This window comes from Equus quagga, chromosome 1, assembly GCF_021613505.1.
Source record: "Equus quagga isolate Etosha38 chromosome 1, UCLA_HA_Equagga_1.0, whole genome shotgun sequence".
NCBI classification, from domain to species: domain Eukaryota; kingdom Metazoa; phylum Chordata; class Mammalia; order Perissodactyla; family Equidae; genus Equus; species Equus quagga.
The window spans coordinates 51,646,764-51,670,413 of record NC_060267.1 but is presented as its reverse complement, the minus strand read 5'-3'; the positions used below and the strand labels follow the sequence as shown (position 1 = coordinate 51,670,413).

Here is a 23,650-nt window from a genome sequence, read left to right as displayed (position 1 = left end):
GGAAAAGGAGGTTCAGACAGTGGAGGGGGGCGAGTCATCCCAAGCACTGCCCAGTAGGTCTCCTTGGGGGGAACGGGACCATGTCTTCACCCTCCCACACTAACATGGTGATGGGGCCAGAGGAGATGCTCAGCAACACCCATGGAGGAGCCAGCAGGACAGTGCGTCTCTCCTAAGGCCCCTGAAGAACGGTCACTTCCATAGTGAAGCCAAGGGGTATGGGAGTCTGTCCTCTTCCCCAGCCCGGGACCCCCCCAAGAGCTTGGGCAGTCATCCAGGGATTTGCATCCACTCCCTCCCCCCTTCACTGTGCCCTCGTTCCAGCTCTCCAGACATTCTTTATGCAGCAAACATTTATTGATGACCTGCCTACTTGCTCCAAGCAGGACACTGGGCTAGACCCTGAGGATACATAAATGAACAAGACTCAGTCCCTGACCACAAGGAGCTCGCACTCTAGCTGGGGAGGCAGACACAAATGAACAAGAAAGTGTAATGCAACATCAGCACTCCAACAGATGTTATGGTGTGCTATGGGAGTCCAGAGGAGAGGGGAGTGATCAGTTCCAGGGAAGACAAGATGGGGCAGAAGCCTCCATAGTGGTGGTGTCTGAGCAGGGTTCTAAGGGATGCATAGGAGTTCTCCAGCAGATGGTGGGGGAAGCTTCCAGGCTAAGGAAATAACTTGAGCAAATATGCAGAGGAATCAAGAACACAGGGCACAGGTGCTGGGGTGTGGCTCTGGGGGGCACTGGGTAGATGAGGCTGGAAAAGTCCTGGGGCCAAGTAGGAATGGCCAAGCCTTCTTAATATATTGGTCTGCTCCAGCCCCTGCCCTGGGGAGTCAGGGAAGGGGAACTGCCCAAGAACTAACCAAGGGGGCTTTTGGGTGGGGTTCCCCACCCAAGTTCAAGAAGAGGAGCACACGTCTGTGTCCCTGGAAAGCAGTGTGGCCAGGCCAGCGTGGGGCTGGCTTCAGCCGTCTCTGGGTAGGAGACCCGTGCATGCCTTTGCGTGCCCTTGTTTGTTTTGTTCTGGTCGGCTGTTGTTTCCTAGGAAAGTTCCTTGTCAAAGCTCCAAGTTTGGCTTGACCGCTCCAAGGGAAAAGGAGACTTGTCTGCACTTGGGAAGGGAAAGCAGAGGGTTCTAGAGGCAGGACCAGGGGCTACAGGGCAGGAGCCAGGGAGTTCTGGGCAGCTGCCTTGGCCCCTATTCTCCAGGCAACTTCTATCGCCCCTCATCCATCCTGCTTCCCTCCCCCACATTAAAGGCAGCTGGGCAGCTCCAAGAGGAATCCCAAAATTCTTTAATCCTGCCAAGGCTGGTCCCCTCCCATCAGGGGAAGTGCCTGCCTTTTGGGGGACATTCTCCTTCTCTTCAGGGCTCCCCTGGAGTACAGGCAGAAGAGCTGGCCCCCGCCGAGCTGGCAAGAGATGGGCAGGGGCCCAGGGTGGCATAGGCAGGTGGAGGGGCTGTCAGGGCCGGGGAGGTGGCAGGGCCTGGTGGGGAGGAGGAGGGGGACGCGGGGTTGGGGCAGAAATGGGCAGGGAGGGAGGACGCTGGAGTGGAGGCCACCTCCCGGGCACCCCTGCGCCCTCGGCCAGGAGACCAGTATCGGCTTCGGATCCTCCGGAGCAGCATGAGGAATGTGATGACCAGGAGGTCAAAGATGAGCTCAGCCATCTCCACCACAGACAGCACCGAGGAGCCAAACCACAGGCTCCACTGGCTGCCCAGGTTGGACAGGAGGGTGACCATCTGTGAGGGAGAGAGGCACACTGACCACTGGGACTGAGGGCCCTGGGTGGGCTTCAGCAGAGGAGCCCCATTCCTCCTTACCTGAGGCCCTCACCCACCCCTCTCAGCCTCTCGGTGGCCCCCTGAACACTTTCTGACCAAGGCATACCCATCTGGCACACCTTTCCCTCCCACCACCCTCAGACACATCACCCCCTAGCTGAGCCCCCCTTCTTAACCCTCCAACCTCACCCTTGACCTCTCTCCTTGCCCTGGTCCCCTACCTTCGAGGCCCAGAGAGGCAACTCTTGTTTTCCCTGACAGCCACCCCGCTAAGACCCCCAAGAGGACCACAGCCTCAGTGTGGCAGGACGTACCGTGACAGAGGGAGACTCAGAATTGGTTTTGTAGTTCAGCTCCTCGAAGAAGATGTTGAGTTTGGCGACCCCATTTCTTTGGAGTAGGGGAGGGGGTGGGAAGAAATGGCGGAAGATTAACTTCTCGGACCCTGGCATGCACCTTCCTCCAACTGTAGTAATTCCACTTCCCAATTCCTTTTCCCTCCCAAGAATTCCTTTCCCTGGGCCAGGACCAGGATAGGACTGACCTTTTGTTATTGATGGTGTAATTGTTCTGTAGGGATAGCATCTGGAAGACCCAGTCCTGGGAAAGAACGGGGGTATCAATGGGGTCACCCCAATAGTCTTCAGGCTTACAGGGTTGGGAGTGGAGTCAAACACACCCATACACAGCAGAGAAGATCACGGCATTACACACACACACACACGCCCCCCCCCCCCAGCCCCCCACGCCACTTTACCTGGGATGTCACTGAGGGCCATCGTGAGTAACCGGCAGAGAGCTGGTAGCTGGTCACACTGGGAATGGAGAAAGATGCTCAGTGACAGGGTGGGGCTCTTCCACTCAAAGGCTTAGCTGACTACCCCAGATTCTACAGGTCAAGCAGCCGGGTGTCCAACCTGCACCCCAGGGGAAGGGGACGCTCACCTGCATGGCTTCCGGCACTTGGTGAAACAGCCCAGGCGGTTGGAGGCGAAGGCATCCTGGAGCTTATAGTAACAGTAGCCTGTGGGTGCAGAGAGGCGCCCGTTCTCCTCAGGCACTGCCACCTTCTCCACCCCACACCCAAGAGCTCTCCCAAGATCCCTGGGCACCCACTTCACAAGAGCACTAAGCAGCATTACAGAGAAGCATCCTGAGTGGCAGCACCAAGAAATGTTTAAGAAATTAAGCTAAGTTGAGGGGGAAAAAAAACGAAACAGGATACACCTATGTAAGGATGTGTAGAATATGGACAAAAACTTAAAAATCAAAAAGAAAAATGGGACCAATTGTTGCATACGAATAATGAGATTAAACCACAATGAGACACCACTCCACACCCACCAGGATGGCTATAATAAAAAAAGACAATAACAAGTGTTGATGAGGATGTGGAGAAAGTGGAAGTCTCACACATTGTTGCTGGGAATGTAAAATGGTGCAGCCACTTTGGAAAACAGTCCAGAAGTTCCTCAAAAGGCTAAACATCAAGTTACCATATGACCCAGAAATTCCACTCCTAGGTGTATACCCAAGAGAATTGAAAATATATGTTCACATAAATGTTGCTAGCAGCACTATTCACAATAGCGAAAAAGTAGAAACAACCCAAATGTCCATCAACTATAAATGAATAAACAAAATGTGGTATATCCATACAATGGAATACTAGTCAGTCATAAAAATGAGTGAAGTACTAACACATGCTGTAAGGTGGATGGACCTAGACGTTATTATGCTAAGCAAAAGAAGCCAGTCACAAAGGACCACACACTGTATGATTCCATTCACATGAAACGTCCAGAATAGGCAAAGCTATAAAGACAGAAAGTAGGGGCCGGCCTGGTGGCCGAGTGGTTAAGTTCACACGCTTCAATGTGGCAGCCCGGGGTTCTCTGGTTCAGATCCTGGGTGTGACCTACACACTGCTCATCAGGCCACACTGAGGCAGCGCCCCACATAGAAGAAGTATTCGGCTTACAACTAGGATATACAACTATGTGCTGGGACTTCGAGGAGAAGAAAAAAAGAGGAAGATTGGCAACAGATGTTAGCTCAGGGCCAATCTTCCTCACCAAAAAGTATACTTAAAAAAAAAAAGACAGAAAGTAGATTAGTGGTTGCCAGGGGCAGTTAGGGGGAAGGAGAAGGGATAGGGCCTGTGGGCACAGGGAACAGAGTGCTAAGGGGTACAAAATTTCTGTTTGAAAGTGATGAAAATATCCTAAAATTGATTGTGGCAATGGTTGCACAACTCTGTGACTATACTAAAAACTAAAACTGTACTGAAATTGAACTGCACACGTTAAAAAGGTGAATTATATGGAATATGAATTATCTCAACAAAGCAGTTACAAAAAAAGAAGACTGGGTCTCTGGATCCCCTCTCCCCTATTTCCCAAGTTCTCAGTAAGATTATTTTCTCATTCTTGCTACTTTTAGTCACCCAGTCCAAAGTGCTTCTTTGTTTCTGAGCCAAATTCCTCTGTTTACCAGGGCTCAGGGTCTTAATTAGGAAAATGGGAAGCAGCTGGACGCTTTTCTCTGGAGAGGAGGCAGTCCTCAAGGAAACGCCACAGACTGTTTTTCGCCTTAATTCCTCCCCCTCATCCTCACAGCTCCTCAGCAATCAGCATTGTTATTTTTCTCCCTCCAATCTTCAAACTCAGAACCACTTAGCAATCATTGTCTGGTAGCAGGGGAAGCAGCGGGCAGGGCGTCCTGGCTCAGCACGTCCTGGGACGTCACATCCTCAGCTTGCTCATCTGAGAAAGGAGAAGGGGAGGCCACAGGGCCTGAGTTTCCCTCCAGCTCTGATGCACTCTGATCTTCTAAGGTCAGAGAGACAGGAACCAGGAGGGCCTGATGGCAAAGTACAGGCAGGAGAGAGCTGTGAAGAGCAGACTCGGGAAGAAAGGAGGCAGAAAGAGCACAGACGGAGCCCAGACGGGGCAGACCCCAAACTCCGGGGTCTGCAGTGCCGCTCCCATGTCACACCCTGAGAGGTGTGAAGGCTATCTCCCCCAGCAGTGGCCAGTGCCCACCTCCTCTGGGAGATTCTGCCGGGGAGGGGCCTGGGGGCCTGGGGGCCAGATCAGAGCATGCGCACCAGGAACGCCAGCCCATCATTCTCTACAGTTTCTTGTTTGGGACTTTCTCTCTCAGCCTCCTAGCACCCGGCTTCCCTGCTGAATGACTCAGCCGAGCGGTAAGAAAAAGGGATTTGTCACTCCCAGACCAGGATAAGGAGAGTCCAGTGCTCTCCAAACTTTTTTAATTGTGCTCTCCTGTAGGTAAAAAATTCTTAAACAACTCTAATGTATATATTTGGTTTATAAATTACATACCTGCTACTAACGAATTGATACCTTATGTAATTATAAAACATACATAAAATGGAAGCTGTTAGGAAATGAGACAGATACAGAGGACTTCATGTGTCTTCCTCCTGCACCCAGTGAGTTGTCCTGGGCCTCGGCGGCGGGCCGGCTGAGCCCCCAGGGAGGCTGAGGCAGAGCGTGCACTGAAACCTCAGCAGGCAGAGTGCGGAACGAGGGAGGTTTTCCCCATGTGCTCTTCCTTCCTTATGCCGAAGTTATTTTTAAAATGAGGCCATTCCTTTCTAAATACACAGAAGCCAAAACAGAGAGAGACAGAAACTGTGAGGGAGGAACAGAGACAGAGGAGAGGGACAGAGAGTGAGAGGAAACTGAGAGAGGCGAGCCTAAAGGAGTGGAGAACAAGAGAGCTGGAGAATTAGTCAAGGCCAGCGGGAGCCGGAAGCCGCCCCACAGACGGCAGGCCTGGGCGCTGAGAGGGGAGGGCTCCGGGAAAGTCCTGGGGTCAGATGGGGCAGGCCAGGGGCTCCCTGGAGTCTCACCCCAGGAATTATGCTTCCTGTAGTCACAGAAGTCCACACCCGGGAGTGGCGGATAGAAGAGGTAGGCACAGCCACACTCCTTGATCATGTTCTCCTGGAAGCAGGAGTGAATGCACACCTGGAGGAGTGGAGGGTGAAGGGGAGAGGGGTTCAGGCCTGCCCTCCCCCAACACAGCCCAGAAGAGGCAGGGAAGGGAAGGACAAACAATTCTCTGCCTCCATCCCTCCTTCCACTGGTCGCCCCCGACACACACACACCCTCCAACTTGGACCAACAGTGTAAGCCTGGGAGATGTTTGCCACAGAAACAGGCTGGCCTCACCTGCTGTGTATATTTGGACCTGTAAAGGTTCTGGACGGGGATGTCGCTGCCATTCTTGGTGCAGTCACCATAGTTACCCCCAAGTCTGTCCAGGGTTTCCTGTGAATCCACACACACCAAGAAGTCAGAGGTCAGAGCAAGTGGCCCAGGACTCTTCCTGAATTCTCTGTCTTCCCTCAGTCCCAGCTTGTACCTCCTATCCTGCCAGCCTCTCCTGTCTGCCTCACCATCTCAAAACATGCCCCTTGTGGCCCCCAACACCCATCCCAGTGCTACTTTCAAGAACACTGGGCCCAGAGCGTCCCAGACTCCTAAGCATGTCTTGAACCCCTTCTCAGCACTCTCACCCAAGATCCACTCCTCAGGTCCCTACTTCCCGAGGCCCACTTTGCAGCCCCCTCACCCCTGACTTCTGCTCCTGAAGTCCTCCACGTGCTCAAGGCTCAGCCTGCATGATTTCCCTCCACAGTCTTCTGGCTGTCAAGTCCACCTCCCATGTCCTCTCGCTGCCCCTCTGCAATGTGGGGCCATCCTTGCCTTCCTCATGCTGATGGAGGTCTCCACACCAGGCCGCAAGTTAAAGCCGCCATCATCCATAAAGGCAGGCTCATCCTGCCCGTGCACCATTACCCTGGCCCCAGTCACTGTGGACAGCAGCGGGATGAAGTCATTCTGCTCTGTGCGCAGCGTCAGGGACAAACCTGGGGAAGCAGAATGGGGGGAATGCCTTAGAGAAGCGTCAGGGGATAGAAACCTCCCTCCCACCCTGCCTAGTCTCTAATGCTCCAAGGAGAGCAAGACCCGGAAGACCTGCAGGTGAGCTGGATTCGGGGGCAGGTAGGAAGGACTGGGACAGGATTCCTCTCACACCTGGAATGGATTGTGTGGTGCCCATAGGGGAGAAAGAACAGAGAGGATTCCTTCCAGGATAGAGATAGGCATGTTGTGGTGAGGCCCAGAGTGCACAGCATCTCTAGGATGTGAGCTCCAGGTGGGTAAATGTGGGTGGCAAGGCTGTGAGAAGGTGGAGGACTAAAGGAACGGGGAGCTGCCCACCATTGTTGATCCCAGGCATGGAAGACATCCAGAGGTTGGAGTTGTTCTTGTCATTGAAAGTGTAGCAGTTCCCATACATCGGGTGGTGGAAGTGGGAGTAATTCCTATCCAGGAGAGAGAGAGCAGGGTCAGAGAGCAAAGTGTAGGGGTCAGGGAGAGTGGGACTTTCAGTGCCCTTTGTTTCCTGATCACCTACTATGTGCTGACACAGCACTGGGCGCTTTACCCACACTCCTTTAGTCACTCCAACCAACAGCCTGTGAGGGCATCATCCCCACATCACAGAAGAGGAAGCTGGGGCTCAGAAAAGTCAAGTAGCTGCCCAAGGTCACAAAGTGATAATGAACTTGGGACTCAAGCCCAGGTCATCTACCTTCTAGCCCAGGATCCTCCCACCAGGCCACCTGACCTCACTGGCCTTGTGACCTCTCTTGTGTCACTATGTTGCATTACAAAGACTCTTACAGTGTCCCTACCTTCTTACACGTCTAAATCTTAGTTCCCCCTTTGGATTGTGATCTCCTTGAGGACAAGAGCCACATCGCATCCATCTCTGTATCATCTCTGAGCTAACTGCACAGTTCTTGGCATACAGGAGATAGTTAACAAATATTCACTGAGTGAATGAAATGGAGAAACGGAAGGGAACAGAGGAGAGGAGAGAGTGAGACCAGTGTGAACATGGAGCTGAGGGGAAGAAGATCAGATCCCAGGGCAGGAATGAATGGGGTTCTGGTTGTACGGCCTTGAGCAAGTCATTTTTTCTGAGCTTATTCTCTTCAGCTGTAAAATGAGGACACTGGAACTAGATGATCTGGAATACTCCATTGGCCTTGAAAGCAAAGGCACAGGGTGTGAAATACTGGTGCACATTCTGGGAAATGCTAGGAGGGGAGGGACTTATGGAGTGACTGGTAATGGATCCAGGACTTCTTTTGGGGGTGAGGAACAAGTTCTAAAATTAGATAGGGGTAATAGTTGCACAATTCTGTGAATATACTAAAACAGGACCAACTGGAACAGTTAAGTGCAGGGCAATGAAGTAAGAACAGTGAAGTATAAAGCTTCCTGTGGCTGCAGAATGAGGGGAGAATTTAGAGACAAAAAGACAAATGGCGGTGGCAGGTTAGAGTAACCCAGGTGAGAAATGATGAGGCTCTGAGCTAAGAAAGTGACCCAAGCTGCAAGACTGAGCTGATGGACTTTCCATTGATGGGGAGGTAGGAGCAAGGGACAGGCCAAGTGAGAGGACCGGTGGGAAGCGACAGTTAGACTCAGTGGCAGATGTGGGCTGACCCAGGCTCAGGTGCAGGCACCATCTCGCTTGCCACCTGGTAGCAGCTGTCCTCAAAGAAACATGAAGACTGGAGACAGGAACCAAACTGTGTGCTAGGCAAAGCGTGAGTGCCAGGTGAGGGGTAGGGGGAAGCAGGTGACACCTGGCCCTAACACCATTCTGCAGTGACATGGGAGGGAGATGTTGCCTCAGCACCCTACCCCAGCCAGGCAGAGGCAGGCAGATGGCACCTGAAAACCGAGAAGCAGTAGGGAGAGGAAGGGGGGGGAGCAGGGGCCAGAGGCTACAGAAGGGGACCTCCCTCACTCCTTGCCTCTCCCAGCCCTCAGAGAGCTGTAAGCTGCCGCGACCTCTTTGCAAGGACATTACAACAGGAGTCGTGACAGAAAGAATGCCTGGCAGGCAGTGAGGCAGAGTCGGAAGAATCCTTAGCTGGGCTGGCCTGGTGGCAGAGGGCAAGTCACTGTTTGAGGGCACGAGATCCATCATTCATTGTGGTTTACAAAGCACCCTCCCATTTGCTATCTCATACTTGGAGATGGGTGTTATCATCTTCATCACTAGAGGAAAAGTGCCAAAAGGACAAGGATTACATATATTTTCCTCTTTGAGTTATCCTACATGCCTAGAACAGTGACTGGCACAAAGCCCAGACAGTCAAATATTTATTGAATAAGCATTGAATGAATCTCTCTCTCTCTCTCTCTTTTTTTTTTTTTTTCTGGCTAAGGAAGATTGTCCCTGAGCTAACATCTGTGCCAGTCTTCCTCTATTTTGTATGTGGGATGCTGCCACAGCATGGCCTGATGAGTGGTGTGTAGGTCTGTGCCCAGTGCCCGGGATCTGAACCCTTGACTCCAGGCCACCAAAGTGGAACATGCGAACTTAACCACTATGCCACTGGGCCAGCCCATGAATCTCATTTTTTCTCCATTTTATAAACAGTCCCTAGAGTGATGTGAGATGCCCAGGGTCACCTGGCCAGGAAGTCATAGAGCCAGAGCAGGAACTCAGGTTTACTATCTCACTCCATCTGTCCTATTTCCACCATACCACCAGGGCCCGCCTCATCTGAGAAAGTGGAGTAGGGGACCAGATGGTCTTCCAGGCACTTTTGAGTTTGATGGTGGTGAGAAAGAGGCCTTTGAAAGACAGAAAATCATACTTCTAGCCCTCGGTTTCTCAAAGCCAGACCTCAGGCCCCAGCCTTCCCAGAGCATCGTATGAAGCTGCCTCACTCCATGAAGCTGCCTCACTCCGACCCAGCCCCCAGGGAGCAGCAGCACTCCGGAAGCAGGATTCCTGGGGCGGAGGTTTGCACCTGAGGTCAATGCTGCCCCCTCCTCCCCATGGGCACTTATTTAGTCCACAAGGACTTCCTGGGTGTCACCCACGCTGGGCCTCAGGCCAGCCCAGGTCAGGAGACCCGTGGGGAGCACACAGCCAGGCAGGATGGACTCACGCCTGGTTGCAGGAGACCTGATTGAAGCGGCAGGCGAAGATGAAGTTGTCCAGTTGGTCCTTCTCTAGGGACACAGAGGCGTCCACCGGCAGTCGCGACAGAATGTTGATATAGTGGAAGCGGTACCACTCCCGCACCGCATCCACCCCTGACGAGTATGTCTGGTAGAAGCAGTCCGATTTGTTCTGGTTGCACTGGACACAGAAACTAGAGTGTCAGAGGGCCAGCAGCAAGGGACAGGCAGCAGGGTGGGGTCAAGGTCAAGGAATGAGTGGTCTGGGGTCCTGAGGATGATGGACAGGCGTGGGGGGCCGGGATGGGTTAGAACTGAAGGCAGCGAGGAGAAGCCCCCAGCGTACCAGGAGAGCACGGGGTTAAGGGAGGGGAGGCCAGGAAGGAGGTGCACGCATTGCACTGCATTTCACAGCCTCCGCAGGAAGGTGGAGCAAGGATTCTTCTCCCCTTTTCACCGACGACGGGAAGACTGAGGGATCGAGGTTCTTCCCAGCAACAGTGCTAGGACCAGAACTCCCGTCTCCCGGTAGTGTGGCCCACTCTCGCTAAAGACGACTTCTCTTTCTTCTTCCCTCTGCTTATCTCCCTTTTATTTTTTATTAAAACAATTTTTTTTTTAAGTCCCCCTTTTTACTGTCTCTTTATTCTCTGTCTTAGGCCGGCAGGGCCCCGGTTCCCCATCACATCGGGGGATCCCAACTGAGTCCCACCAGTGGGGACTGGAGTTTAGAAAGGTGCATTTCCACGACATTTCCATGACTTCCCGCCGCTTAAACGCTCCCACGGAGGCGCCCAGCCAGGGGACCCCACAAGCTGGCGCACAGAGAGATGTTATTTAATTTTAATTTTCAAAATTCATTTATTTATTTAGCCAGCCAGCCGACGAGGCCGCGCACCCAATCACTAGGCGGCCGAGGCGGGCCCGGAAAGGGAGCGGAGTCCCGGGAGTGGGTGGGCCCCGAGGACCGGGGCGGGCGGGGCTGCGCCCGCGGGCCGGGGCGGGGCCTTACCAGTTGGAAGCCGATCTTCCAGTCCTTCCTGTTCACTTGGGGATTATTGTCCCGCACGCTGGAAGCCATGCGGGTTCTGCGGGCCTCGTGGGGCGGGGCCGGGCCCGGCAGGCGCTGCAGGGGGTGCGGCAGGGTCTCCCCGAGGTCGCGACGGCCGCGGGGATGGGCCACGAGGGTGTTGGAAAAGTTGTATTTGTACAGATCGAAGAGCGTCTGCTCTGTGATGCGGTCCAGCTCCTCCAGCTCCTCTTTAATTTTCGCGTACCTGGGAGGGGCGATGGGAATAGGCTCGGACTGGGGGGGCCCCCGCTCGAATCCCTGGCCCCTCTGGGCCTCAGTGTCCCCCTCTGTAACCTGGGAGATCGGCTCATCCCGGAGAAGCCTGCGGGGAATAGCTCTGGTGTCTCCCGGGCTATCTGGTACCTGAGGGGGCGGGGGCGGGAGTCGGGGGGGACTAGGAGTGGACAGGTGTGCCCGCGGGGGAAGTGGAGGCGACAGTGAGCCCCGGCAGGGACAGCATTTATTGCCGCCTGTTTATGTAAGGGAGAGGCAGGAGGCGCCTGTCTGTGAGGCGCTCTCCTCCCACTCGCCCTGGCTCAGGAGGGAACCCGGAACTTGTCTGCCCTTTCCCAAGGTAGGAGAGGAGGGTGGCCTCGAACTGGGCAGGTCATCCCCTCAGAGGACTGAGCCAATCCCCTCAGGCAAGGGTGGCCTTTGGGCCCGTCTGCCACCCGGCACCTTCTAAATCAGGGGTTCTCGACTGCACTTCTAGAATCTCCCAAGGAACTTGAAAAATACTGATGCGGCACACTCCCTTCCCCCACCGGTCCTCCCACCAAAGATTCAGTTTTAATGAGTTTCGGGTGGGGCCCCGAACACCATAAGGTGAACACCATAAGGTATACACTCCCCGGTATAAATCGTCACATTCCTTCTTCTCAATACAGGGCCTGTTACTGTCTCCATGATGAAGTCTGAGAGTAGAGGGCCTTAGGGATAGAATCTACCAAAACAAAACAAACACCTAGAACTAATCAATAAATTAAGCAAGGTTGCAGGACACAAAAGCAATATACAAAAATTAATTGTATTTCTACAGACTCGCATACAAATTGGAAAATGAAATCAGGAAACACCATATTAAATCGCATAAACAACATCGAATACTAGGAATAAATCTAAGGAAAGATATGCAAGACAGCTACACTGAAAATCCTGCTGAAACAAATCAAAGACCAAAATAAAAGGAGAGTTACATAAGTTCATGGATCAGAAACTCAATATAGTTAAGATGTTTCCCAATTTAATCTTTGGATTAAATACTTCCCTATCAATATTTCAGCAAACACTTTTTAAGAAATTGACAGGTTGATTCTAAGATGATATGGAAATGCAAAGAATCTAGAATGGCCAAAACAATTTTGGAAAAGAAAAGCAAAGTTGGAATGCTTACTCTATGTGACTTTAAGACTTACTGTAAAGCCACAGTGATCAAAACAGTGTAGTGCTCCTGTCAGGATAGACGATAGGTCAATGGAACAGAAGAGAGCCCAGAACTCAACTCACACATACATGGTCAACTGATTTTTGACCAAAGCACCAATTCAATTCAATGCGGAAAATAATTTTTTTAACAGATGGTGCTGGAAGCACTGGATACTGTACGGAAAAAAAAAAGAAATGAACCTCAACCTCTGCCTTAGTCCATACACAAAAATCAAGTCAAAATGGATGATAGATCTAAACATAAAATTCAGAACCATAAATACTTTAGAAGAAAACGTAAAAGATAGCTTCATGACTTTGGGGTAGGCAAAATTTCTTGGAATAAGAAATATCTCAGGAAGAAATCCTGAAATAGAAAAACCTCTTACAAATCAACAATAAAAAGAAAAATTGTTTTTAAAAGGAACCAAAAAAATATACAAATGGTCACCAAACACATGAAAAGGTGCTCAACATAATTAGTCCTCTGAAAAATGCAAAGCTAAACCATGATGAGGTACTATTTAACATCCATTAGGCTAAAACTAAAAGACCAACAACATCAAATGTTGGTGAGAAGGGGGAGCATCTGGAACTGCTGCTGGAGAGAGCCGAAAATGGCATAACGGATTGGAAGGATCATTTGGTAATTTCTTATAAAGTTAATGTACATCTACCTCGGGACCCAGCAACTTTACTTCTGGATCTTTTCCCAATTCCACTCCTAGCTATTTACCCAAGATCAATGAAAACATAAAGACTTGTACATGAATGTTCATAGCAGGTTTATTCATAATAGCCAAAAAAGCTGGAAACAACCCAAATGCCCATCAATACCACTCAGCAATAAAAAGGGACTCACAGTGTATGAGTCCATTTATGCGAAGTCTAAGCACAGATAAAACTAATTGATGGTGACAGAAGTCAGAAAGTGAGAGTAGGAGAGGGAGATGAGTTGACTACAGAGGGATACCAGGTCATGGAAATGTTTGGTATCTCAATTATCAAACCTCAATGAGTACCTGAGATTTGTGCATTTTAGTGGACGTAAATTACACCTCAATTAAAGAAAAAGTCAAATACCAGTGCAGGGCCCTCCTCAAGAGATTCAGGTTTAGCAGGTCTGGAGTGGGGCCCAAACAAGGTTGTTTTTGCAAGAGCCCCAGGGGGTCCTAATGTGCAGCTACATTAACCGCTGTCCAGGCCACACCCTCACAGCCCTTCTCCTCTCGGCTCCATTTCTGTCTCCCTCTGGAAAGTCCAGCTGGCTGGGCCGTAGGCATCACATCAGCTCCAGCTGCCCCTCGTCCCCTCACAGGAGAAATGTAGCACAGGTCAGAGGTGTGTGTGACATTCTGCGAGACTTGTTTGTTATTGGTCATGAAAAGAATGACAATAATAGCTAGCGTTTACTGAGCACTCAATATGAGCCTGGCACCGTGATATTAGAATGTACGTTATTTAACTTAATCTTCAGTGTAATTGAGCTATTAGCCACTGTTAGCTAATACTTTTACAGGTGAAATACAGGTGAAAAGCCTGAGGCATGGTGTCCTCCTCAAGGTCACATGGCCGGGAAATGGGTCAGAAAGCACTGTAACCATCACACCACCCTCCATTCTGTCCCTGCTGGCTCTGGCTATTGTAGGAGGTCAGTGAGGTGCCCCAGAAAGAGCACCGGGGCCTGAGCCAGCTGGATGTGGGTCCTGGTGTTCCAGACACACACTTTCTAGCTGTGTAATGTTAGCAAGTAACCCAACCTTTCTGAATCTCAGCCTCAGTTTCCTCATCTGTAAAATGGACATTTTGCTAGATCTGCCTACTGCATGAAGCTCTTAGGGTTAAATGAGAAAACATTCACTGACACAAAGTGAAGAGGTCACCGAACATCAGGAAGACACAGACAGGAGCCTGAAGCCCTGGGAAATGAGGTTTCTTTCTCCTGGTCACATAGGAAGAATCCAGGTGCCCCAACTTGTCTGGAGTACTTCCACAACATGAGCCACCACACTTGGCTGGGCCTCCCTTTCCACCACCACCCCCAAGCTGTCTCAAGTCCCTCTGTGCCCCTCCTCAGCCCCCTCCTCTCCCTCATTCCCATCACCAGCTCCAAGCTATCACTTCTCGAGCCACGTCACTCTTCCCCATTGGGCCCCCGGCTGTCCCTGGGCCAGGCTCTCCCCTCAGTGGCCTTCCTCATATTCGGCTCCCCCCGTCTCTTCCAGAGAGGCCTCTGATGACCACCCCCTCCACTCCCACCTGTGACTAGGCCTCCAGAAGAGGCCAGGCACTGTACAGAACGCCCTCACTCCCCACGGTCTGCTTCTCTCCCTTTTTTTGGCTTAAAGCAGAAAGAAGTATCCCCATATTACCCCTTCGGAAAAGAAATCTCTCCCTCCCTTTCAGCTGACACCTGAAGCTAAGAGAAGTGACCTCTGAGTAACCCCACTAATGACTTCAGATCTTGTCCTGCAAGCAGGAGGGCCCTGGCAAGAGGAGACCAGGGCTGGAGAGGGGATAAAGAATGCCGACAGTGGCTTCAGCAAGACAGTCCAGGCTTCTAACCTTGACCTCCTACCCAGGTCACAGCCACGACCCTTAACTCTCATCTGCTCTGGCAGGCAGCCCTGCACTGGCGGGTGGGTGAACCCATGCACAATTCAATCAGGCCAGCATTACTATCCCCATTTGACAGTTGAGGAAACTGAGGCCCATCCACTAGACAACTCCTCTACGGTCACTCAGCTAGGATGTGCTGGAGCTGAGATCTAAACCCAGGCCTGTTCGACTCCACGGTCCCTGCTTTTTCCACTACTTCTGCCTCCGGGCTTGGAAGCACTAGAGATCGGGCAGCAAAATCTGCTTTCCCCAAAGCTGGCCGTCTCCCCTCCAGCCCCACTTCCCTGTCAGGACAGACTGTCAGGGGCAGAGACACGGGGAGGTTTAGGGGCTGATACGTCTGCTCTCTTCCTGTCTGTGTCTCCTTATCCTACCTCCCTCTTTCCCCTCCCTGGCTGCCTCTCACAGGAGAGCCCATGCTCACCCGCCAGCCGGGGATTTGCTCAGGCCTCCATCCCACCCATCCAGAGACCCCCAGTAGAGCATTCTCAACCAGCATTCTGGAAGTACTAGGCAGAGCTGGGTACTGGAAACTCATCAGCTTACTCCCCTGCCGGTGTGCATCTGGGGACCTACCCTGCTCCCTCCTTCTTCCAAGGACCACCTAGAAGCCTTCGCTTCCCTTTTTTGGCCCCCTCCCCAGCCCCATTCTCCTCCATATCCTAGCACTTCCAACCTGTCTCCCAGGGGGCATGAACACAAAGCCCCAGTGCAGTCCCTCCACACATGACCCCGTGAGCTCGGCCTGCAGCACAATGTCTTCGCAGGCAGGTGCCCTCCAGCAGCCTCTCACCTGGAGCCCCCGCTGAGGACAGAGTCAGCCCCTCTAGAGTAGGTTCCGAGTTCTCAGCTCACACGTGAAATCCAGTCCTGGCTGGGACACGTTAAGAGCAAGAGAAGTTCACAAAGCAATGATTGTTCAGAGGACAGCCAGCCAGGGTGGTGAGCGTTCTAAACCACCTCATGCCAGGAAAAGTGACCGGAGCCGTTGTAATCAGTTCTCCAGGCTCACGGCCTGGCCTGGCCAACTTTGAGACGGTTAGCCTTGGAGAAGTTACTTATCTTCTCTGTGCCTCTGCTCCATCACCTGTAGCATGGGCGTATTAATAGTCTCCGCTGCACAGGGTTGTTAGGGGGATTAAATGAGTGAATATAGGAAAAGTTCCTGGCAGGGTAGGTGCTATACAAGTGTTGCTGTTGTTCTTATTCCCCATTACTGCCGTTCTGACTGTTATCGGAGAAGAAAAAGTTAAGCAGGCACAGGAGCACTGCCTGCCGCTTATCCACCGTGTGACTTTGTGGTCTTAATAAAAGTGGAGCCTAAGACCAGATTCCAATTCTGACTCCTCCACGTAACAGCTGGGTGACCTCTGCAAAGCCCTTAGGTTCCTGGAGCCTCCATTTTCTCATCTGACTCCTTAGGTGACAAGCTCCTTATGTTAGGAGGATCAGAATGCAAGAGCGGACTTTGCAGGCTGCCGTGTAGTTAGTGCTCTCCTAGGCGCGCCTGGACTGAGGGCTGTGGGGAAAAGAGAGGTCTTTAGGGCTGTTTCAAAGAGACAGACCAGAACCAGAGGGCAGAGATTATGATGCGGTAAACAGCGGCTTTCCCTAAGGAAGACCTTTCTAACAACAGCTGTGCAGAGGTGGTGAGGTTCCTGCCCCGAGAAAGAGTCCATCACTGGGTAGGGGTAAGGGTCAGCTTGAAGAGTCTGAGCTTTCTGTCCCGGCCAGGCCTGGCTTCCAGATCCTGCAGGGAGCACAGGGGCTCCCCACCGCGCTTAGGGACTCCGGCCTGGCTCAGGACCCCCCTCCCTTCCTGCAGCTTCTCTCTCCGGGGAATTGCCCCTCTCCTCACCCCCTGCTGCTGCCGTGTGTCCCCTGCTCTGCCAGCTCCGGGAAGGAAGATTCTATGACCTCCTTTGTTGTTTAAGAACCCCAAGTTGTTCCTCAGGTCCAGCCTAAATCCCTCCTGGGACTGGATGAAAAATATGCTCTTGGGTCTGTTTTCCGTGGATGTGGATGTGACTGGCCCTCTCCCTTGGGTGAAAAAGCCCTTTGTTGACCCGAAAGAAAGGGACTGCTGTGGCTGACCCTCCCCACTGGATTTGTAGCACTCCCTTGCTTAGTGTGGAAGGTCTTCGGCCCTTGTCCCCTCTCCTGGAAGTTACAAAGCAGCCCAGAACCCTGCACCCCCTTTTTCTTCCCCTCCCTCTGCTGGCCGTGCCCAGCTGCCAGCAGGCGGGCGTCAGCCCAGTTATCTGGCCAGCTCCTCTATCTATCTGTCTCCTGATTTCCCTCCCCCCAGCTCCCCCCGCAGGAGTCACTCACCTCCCTCCACCTCCTGCACCTGCTGCCAGCTGGTGGCCAGTGATTCACACTCAGGTCACCACCCGCAAGGCTGCACGAACCTGTCCACCCACCCTGCCCCTCTCCTGGAACAGGGGCCAACAACCCTGGATCCCTCCCTCCCGCACCCTGACAAGTACCCCTCCTCTTACTGCTGCTCTTCCCATGGCCTCCATCCAGCACCCCCACCCCTGGACACCTGGGCCTGGCCCCTCCTTTAAAGTGCAATGGGAGAACACACCTTGACATCAAACACGCTTGGTTTGCGACTCAGCTGCTAACCTGGGATACACTGGCTCCGAGGTAGGGGGCCCCGGGGGTGATTTTTGAATCCCAGATTCACCACCTGCTACCTGTGTGAACTTGGGCAAGTTTCTTAACCTCTCTGGACCTCACTTTCCTCATCCATAAAATGGGAGTAACACTGATATCTACTTCAGAGGTCTGTTGTGAGGATTAAATAATTTAACATAAAAATCTAATTTAGGTTTGGCACATATCAAGTACTGCGTAACTGTTAGCTATTATTGTTGTTATTAGTTCTTTATTATTTGCTGTGTGACCTTACTCAAATTATTTCACCTCCATGTCCTCATCTGCAAAACAGAAATAATAACAATGCACCCCTCCTGGACTTGCCGGGATTCAGGGAGACCGTGTGCATAAAGACCCAGCGCAGGCCTTAACACACAGCAGGTGCTCAGTCTCCTTCCCCTGCTTGGGGAGGCTCCCCTGACCCCCCTGCCTTCCAGGGTGCTCCCCTCGCTGAGTCCCGCACAGCCCTCCACGCAGGAGGGATTTGTGCCGTGGGGATACCTGACTCCCCACCAGCAGGCCCCTGGAGGCAGGGGCCGTGGTTTTCATTCCCTGGGGCTTTTTCCTAGACCGTCCAGGGCCCTGCACCCAGCAGAACCTTAGAAAACATGCAGGCCCCAACAGGTTCACCCCTGCCCTCACACCTCCCGCTCACGTGTTTCAACCACAAATATTTATTGAGAGCCTACTACCCTGCCTGTTGTCCCTTCCTCCCTGCTGGCTGGGGTGCCCAGTGTCCCTCCCCTCCACCATGGCCCAAGGGGGTGAGGGATGGGGAGGGAGGGGAAAGACTAGGTCAGAGGAGCTACGGGCTGGGAAGTCTGGAAGGAGAGGAGCAAAGCCCAAGGGCACCAGGGGAACGAGGACCCGGAAAAGAGATGTGAACATCTGATTGGAAACTCCACTGATTCCGAGCTGCACGTCTCGGGTGTTAAAAGGCAGGAGTTTGGGATCAGGAAAACAGGATGAGTCACAGCTCAGTCTCTATCTCTGTGACCTTGTGACCTGTCTTTCTCTGCCTCAGTTTCCTCAAGTGCCAAATAGGGATAATAATAGTAGCTGCCTCGGAGGACACATGGGAGAATGAATGAAGATGCTGCAGGGTACTTAGCAGCATCTGGTGCATGAAGCAGCTTCTGACTAAAGGGCCCCTTACTCTGGGCATCATATGGAGGCTAATCGAGATGGCCTGGCAGTTTTCTCTCTGAAGGACAGGACGTCCCAACCCTTATTAGTCCATGACAGACCTCTGGACACAACAGACGGAATGGGGGCCTCCACCCCCAATATGTGACCAACCCAGTCATCCATACTCGCACGCATACCCTGTGTTTGCTCATACACACTCATGCAATCACACACATGCACTCATAAATCTCACACTCCTTGAAGGCAGAGACAATAACTCACACGATTTTCGTGATACTTAGCACAGTGCTGCAGTTACTTGTTTACTTGCCTATCTCTTCCATCTCACTTTATCTTTCAATACCCAGCCAAGTACCTGGGCTTCAACAGAGACTGGATGAATTATTAATGAGCCCATTTGCCAGGTGCCTAGCACGGTGGCTGGCGGGCCGCAGGTGTTCCCACGGTGTTGGCTGACTGAGTGAACACACATAAAAGGTATATATAAACACCCAACCAGCCCTGACCTCCTTTCTTCTCCGTGGTTACCACTCCCCCTGGCTTCCGGACCAAAAATTGGCAAAGAGCAGTGATGAAACCCAAAACTTCAAGAAACACCCAGCACTTAAAAGTCAGGCACCTGGGCAGGTGAGCTGTGCAGCCCAGCAGGGGTCACCTGGGTCTTTGGGGAAACAGCTTGACAAGGGCTGCTTTCTATTCTGTCCTGTCTCCTCTGGCTCTGTAACTCTCCAGCCTCAGCCTCAAGGCTCATGGATTGCTTTGCCACCACCCCCTACTTTGCTTTCTCCAAAACAAACTCCCCTGCCAGGGCCCAGCTCCTGTCAGCTGCCATCACCCAGGGCCACAGCCCCTGCGGTGGCCTCAACTCTCCAGCAGGCTCTTCTCTTGAGGTGGAGGAGGCCAGTTCTTTGCTCTCCTCTTGCTCCAGGGAAGGGATGGGGAAGATCTCTACCCTGCCCTTTTGGAGTTATCAGCATCTTGACCTCCTCAGCACTCCCTCCCAGCTGTGGAGGGAAGGCGGGGAGGGAGGCGGAGGGGCCTCCTGGTTCAACAACCACAGCCCTGGGAAGGCTCCACTGGGCAGCGCTACCAGTCCATCCAGTGGGGCTCCCTATCGTGCCCGAAGGGAGGTCTGCCTGGGGACAGGAGTTTCGCCTCCTACCCCTGGGGCTGAGGTCTGCCTGCCCAGTGGGCACCTCTGTACCCTCCATACTTCCCTTGCAGGCACCACTGCCAGGAAGTGGCAGAGGGACCAACTGACCTGTAGGGGTTGAGGGTGCAGATGGTAACGGCAGGGAAGACGAGCTTGTCGGAGTTGAGGTTGATGTTGAGGCTGACGGGGTAGCTGAAGTACTCTCCGAACAGCAGGCCGAACTGCCAGTACATCATGCCGAAGGTGCAGAGCCAGAGCACAGCCCAGAAGGCCGTCTTCATGCGGTTGTGCTGGGAGCACACCAGGCGGATGGCGCCATGGATGGTGGTGTGGTTGCAGAAGAACTCGAAGAGCTCTCGGTAGGAACGGTGGAACTCGATCAGGGCCTCCTCCTCCTCCGTGGGCTGCTGGGGGGCCGTGGGTTCAGAGCCCAGCTCCTGCTCCTCATGCTTGTCTCCCTTCATGAGCCCCTGGGTAGGCTGTGGAGGTTGAGGGTCAGGGCTGAGTTCTGGGCTCCGGGTTGCCCTCCCCCATCATCTTGAACCCAGAAGGAGGCTGGTCCTGGCCATGCCCGAATCCCACCCTGAGCCCACTTTCTCCCACTCCTCCCTCCCTCTACCGTCCCAGGAGCCAGCTGACCTGCCGGAGTTGGGCCAGAAGAGCTGGAGCTGGGCTTCCCTGCCGTGGTCTCTCTTCTGCTTCCCTGATAAGGCCACCTTGTGGGCTCCCTCCTAGCACCTCCCTCTCTGTCGCCACAGTAGTCAGTCTCTTTCTTTGGGTCTTCTTCCTCCAGGATCTCCGTGTCTTAGTCTCTCTTTCTCTCTCTCTCTCTCTCTCCCTTCTGCTTCTCTTTGGGTCTCTTTCTCGGCTCTCTTCTTCCTTTCGTGCCTCCTCTCTCTGTACCAGGCTCTCTGATCCTGCCTCTCTTCCTCTTCCTCCCTGCCTTTCCCCCTCTCAGTCTGCGCTCTCTCCTCCTGTCTCTGGCCCTGGCCTCGGGCTGTGTCCTGACTCCCTCTCCGTCCCAGGGACTGCAGGGCTCCAGGAGGTCTGGGCTGCCTCCTGCTCCCCACTCCCAGGTGTGGCTGGACTGGGACTGGTTCCTTTCCAGTTGAATCTGGCAGCCAGTCCTCTCCTCCCCCTCACCTGACAGGTGCAGCAGCCGGGCCAGGGAGCCTGCCCGCCTGCCGGGGATGGAAGCCACTGAAGCCTCATTAGCATCTCAATTAAAGGTGAGCAGGGCAGGGGGAGGGGCAGAGGAGGAGTCAGAGCTGAGAGTTCTCCCAAGGGAGGGGGGGCCCCGAGGGCAGGTGACCAGGGAGTGCTGGCACTGCAGAAGGTGAGAGGGAGTCTGAAGGGAGACTGGAGAAGGGGCTTAGGGAGTGAAGCAGAGCTGACAGGCAAGGAGAGTGGGAGACAGAATGACAGGTGGGGCCGGAGAGCCTGAACAAGGAGAAGGATCCTGAACACAAAGCCAAGAGGGCAAAGCAAGGAAAAAGAACAAGCCAGGGGGAGTGAGGCCAAGGCGGGAGACCAGGAGGACAGGGAAGGCAGAAAAAGGGAGATGGATGGAGGAGGGCAGGTGAGCGACCGGGACCCGGGACGGAGGGATGCAGGAGGGCACATGGGGAGGAGAGGCAGAGAGAGGAGGGTGAAGAGAGGGAGCCAGCCCCAAAGGGCCTCTCTACTCCCAGGCAGCAGAGCAGGGGAGGGAGCCCCACGTGGGCTTCCAGCAGCTGGGTCCCCTCCCTGGGGAATCCCTCCAAGGGCACCCCTGGGTCAGCCTCACCCCCAGATCTTGGAGAGGAAGGAGAAGGGGTATCTGCAAGCTTCCTTCCTGCTCACCAAAGTGGGAACACCTCCTGGCCCCCCTGGCCCTGGGCCCTGCATGTGAAGCATCCCTCTGCCTCCCCTCTCAGTCTGTCCTCTTCTTACCTGACTCCTCACCACCACCCCTCACCTTGCCCAGGGCAGGGAGGGGCCCAGGGAAGCAAGGGACAGGGCGGGGCCTTGGGACATTCTGTTCTTTTTTACACCATTGGCTGCCAGGCCAGGAATGTGTCATGGCCCCTGTTGTGGTCACGGGGTTGCAGGAATGTGGGCACCAGACAGGCAGCACAGGGGCTAGGCAGGGCACTTGGGCACAGACCCGGAGCCCCCAGAGCCCCAGGGACAGTGGCACTGAGGGGGCAGGGAGGGGCGTGGGCAGTGCTAGACGACTGAGGAAGAGGGTGGGCGTGGCCCCGGTCAACACCACCCGCGGAGGAAGGAAAAGCTCATGGTAGGGGCTGTGTTTTTCCTCCAAAATTTCTGACCCAAACATAATCCAGCAAGAGGAGAAAGAGAGAAGCGCCAATTGGTGAGCAAGCAGAGGGAAGGGTCCGAGAACCAGGCCCAAAAAGAGGGCCGATGAGGCACCAGACAGGAGACCCATCCGCACAGCCCGGCCCTGCATGTGTGGCAGGAGGTCTGCCACCTGTGGCCCCGCAGGAGGCAGCCCTGGTGTGTGCCCCGGCTTTTCCCGCCTCCTCAGAGGGGCAGGCACAGGCTTCCCTGCCATGTGCAGACACAGGCCCAGCCTGAGCACTGACTTAGACGAGGCAGGAGACAAGCCTGCAATATCATAAGAAAAGGACTCTAGCGGCAGAAATAAGAACCAAGTGCTGAGGGAGCCTGGCTGGGGAGGGAGGGAGAGGCACTCACCCCAAGGAGACCCAGGAAGACTTCCTGGAGAAGGTGGCATCTCAGCTGAGTCTTGAGGAACAACAAAGTGTTTACCAGGCAAAGAGGGCAGCAGGGTACAAACCCGTCTCGTGGCTTCCTCTCCAGACTGTCTCTCGTGGCCTCTTCAAGTGAGAGCTGGCGTCAGCCAGGATTCCAAACCCAGTCCCATTGCTTCCCTTGACGCCTGCTGGGACCCTTCCCCTGGGAGGGGAAAGGCTGGCTTTTTCTTCATTTTCCAGAAGAAGAAATGCACCCTCCACAAGAGAAGCCGGTTTTCTGAGGACACGTTGTGAAAACACAATAGCCGCAGAGCGAAAAACAGAATCAGAATTCTTCTCCTCGAGGGTTGTCTACTTAGGGCTTTTGCGGTTTGTTTCCAAGAGCAGATGCATGAGGACTGGGCCCGCTGCACCTGGGTGTGAAAGCCGGGAAGCTTCACACGCTCTCAAGTAGAGTCCGTGGACTCGTCAGCAGTCCCGAGCCTGGGTTCTCTCCCTGGCTCTGTGAACAGCCCTCTACGCTGTCCCCACCTTCCCACAGGATCCAGATTCCCCTTGAAGCTCCCTCTCTCCGAGCCAGGTCCTTAAAGCAGGGATGAACCCACCTACACATGGGGCACATGGCACCCACCCCTAGGATCTCAAAGGTTCCCAGAGGCTCCCCTCTGCCTTTTCTATTTGCTAGCTGGAGCCTGAAATCCGGCCGCTGGCTTAAGGCAGCAGGCAGACAGCTTTCGTCTCAAGGGCTCTGTGAGAAGAATTGCCAGGCCTGGTCTGGGCTCAGCCGCAGAGTGTGGTGTCCCTGTAACCACCTGCCAGGGTGGCAGCCCGTGCCTGAGACAGCAGCATTCCAGACCCAGAAGAGGCCAGACCAAGCTTGTTGTTGCAAGAAAAACAGGAATCTGAGACCTGCACTTTTTTTTCAAATAGCATTTATTTTGTTGTTCTCTCTTGGGTTTTTTTTTTATGCTTTGGTGAGGAAGATTGGCCCTGAGCTAACATCTGTTGCCAATCTTTC

At 53.6% G+C, this 23,650-nt stretch overlaps 1 protein-coding gene across 2 annotated transcripts; it reads right to left on the bottom strand.

Annotated features, from left to right (window-relative positions):
- Window positions 1–335: 335 nt before the first annotated feature.
- SCNN1A (sodium channel epithelial 1 subunit alpha) lies at window positions 336–23,582 on the bottom strand. Of its 2 annotated transcripts, none has more exons than XM_046655635.1 (13): window positions 21,056–23,582; window positions 20,021–20,391; window positions 10,843–11,107; window positions 9,818–10,011; window positions 7,059–7,162; window positions 6,540–6,703; window positions 6,003–6,101; window positions 5,681–5,798; window positions 2,746–2,824; window positions 2,558–2,615; window positions 2,345–2,400; window positions 2,115–2,190; window positions 336–1,758 (listed from the first exon to the last, which is right to left on the bottom strand). In XM_046655635.1, the coding sequence occupies exons 1-13, from the start codon at window positions 21,533–21,535 to the stop codon at window positions 1,378–1,380; spliced, it is 2,445 nt and encodes an 814-aa protein (XP_046511591.1). In that variant the 5' UTR covers window positions 21,536–23,582; the 3' UTR covers window positions 336–1,377. The 2 variants fall into 2 exon arrangements, with proteins under 2 accessions (XP_046511591.1, XP_046511596.1); XM_046655640.1 differs by lacking the exon at window positions 21,056–23,582 and adding an exon at window positions 20,552–20,849.
- Window positions 23,583–23,650: the final 68 nt, after the last annotated feature.

Coding starts and splice junctions, on each gene's coding strand:
- SCNN1A (XM_046655635.1), bottom strand. CDS start 21,535: ATGTGCCCTCCTGCATCCCTCCGTCCCGGGTCCCGGTCGCTCACCTGC. Junction 6,704..7,058: donor CATGCCTGGGATCAACAATG/GTGGGCAGCTCC, acceptor CTGCTTCCCCAG/GTTTGTCCCTGACGCTGCGC. Junction 2,191..2,344: donor TACACCATCAATAACAAAAG/GTCAGTCCTATC, acceptor CCTACTCCAAAG/AAATGGGGTCGCCAAACTCA.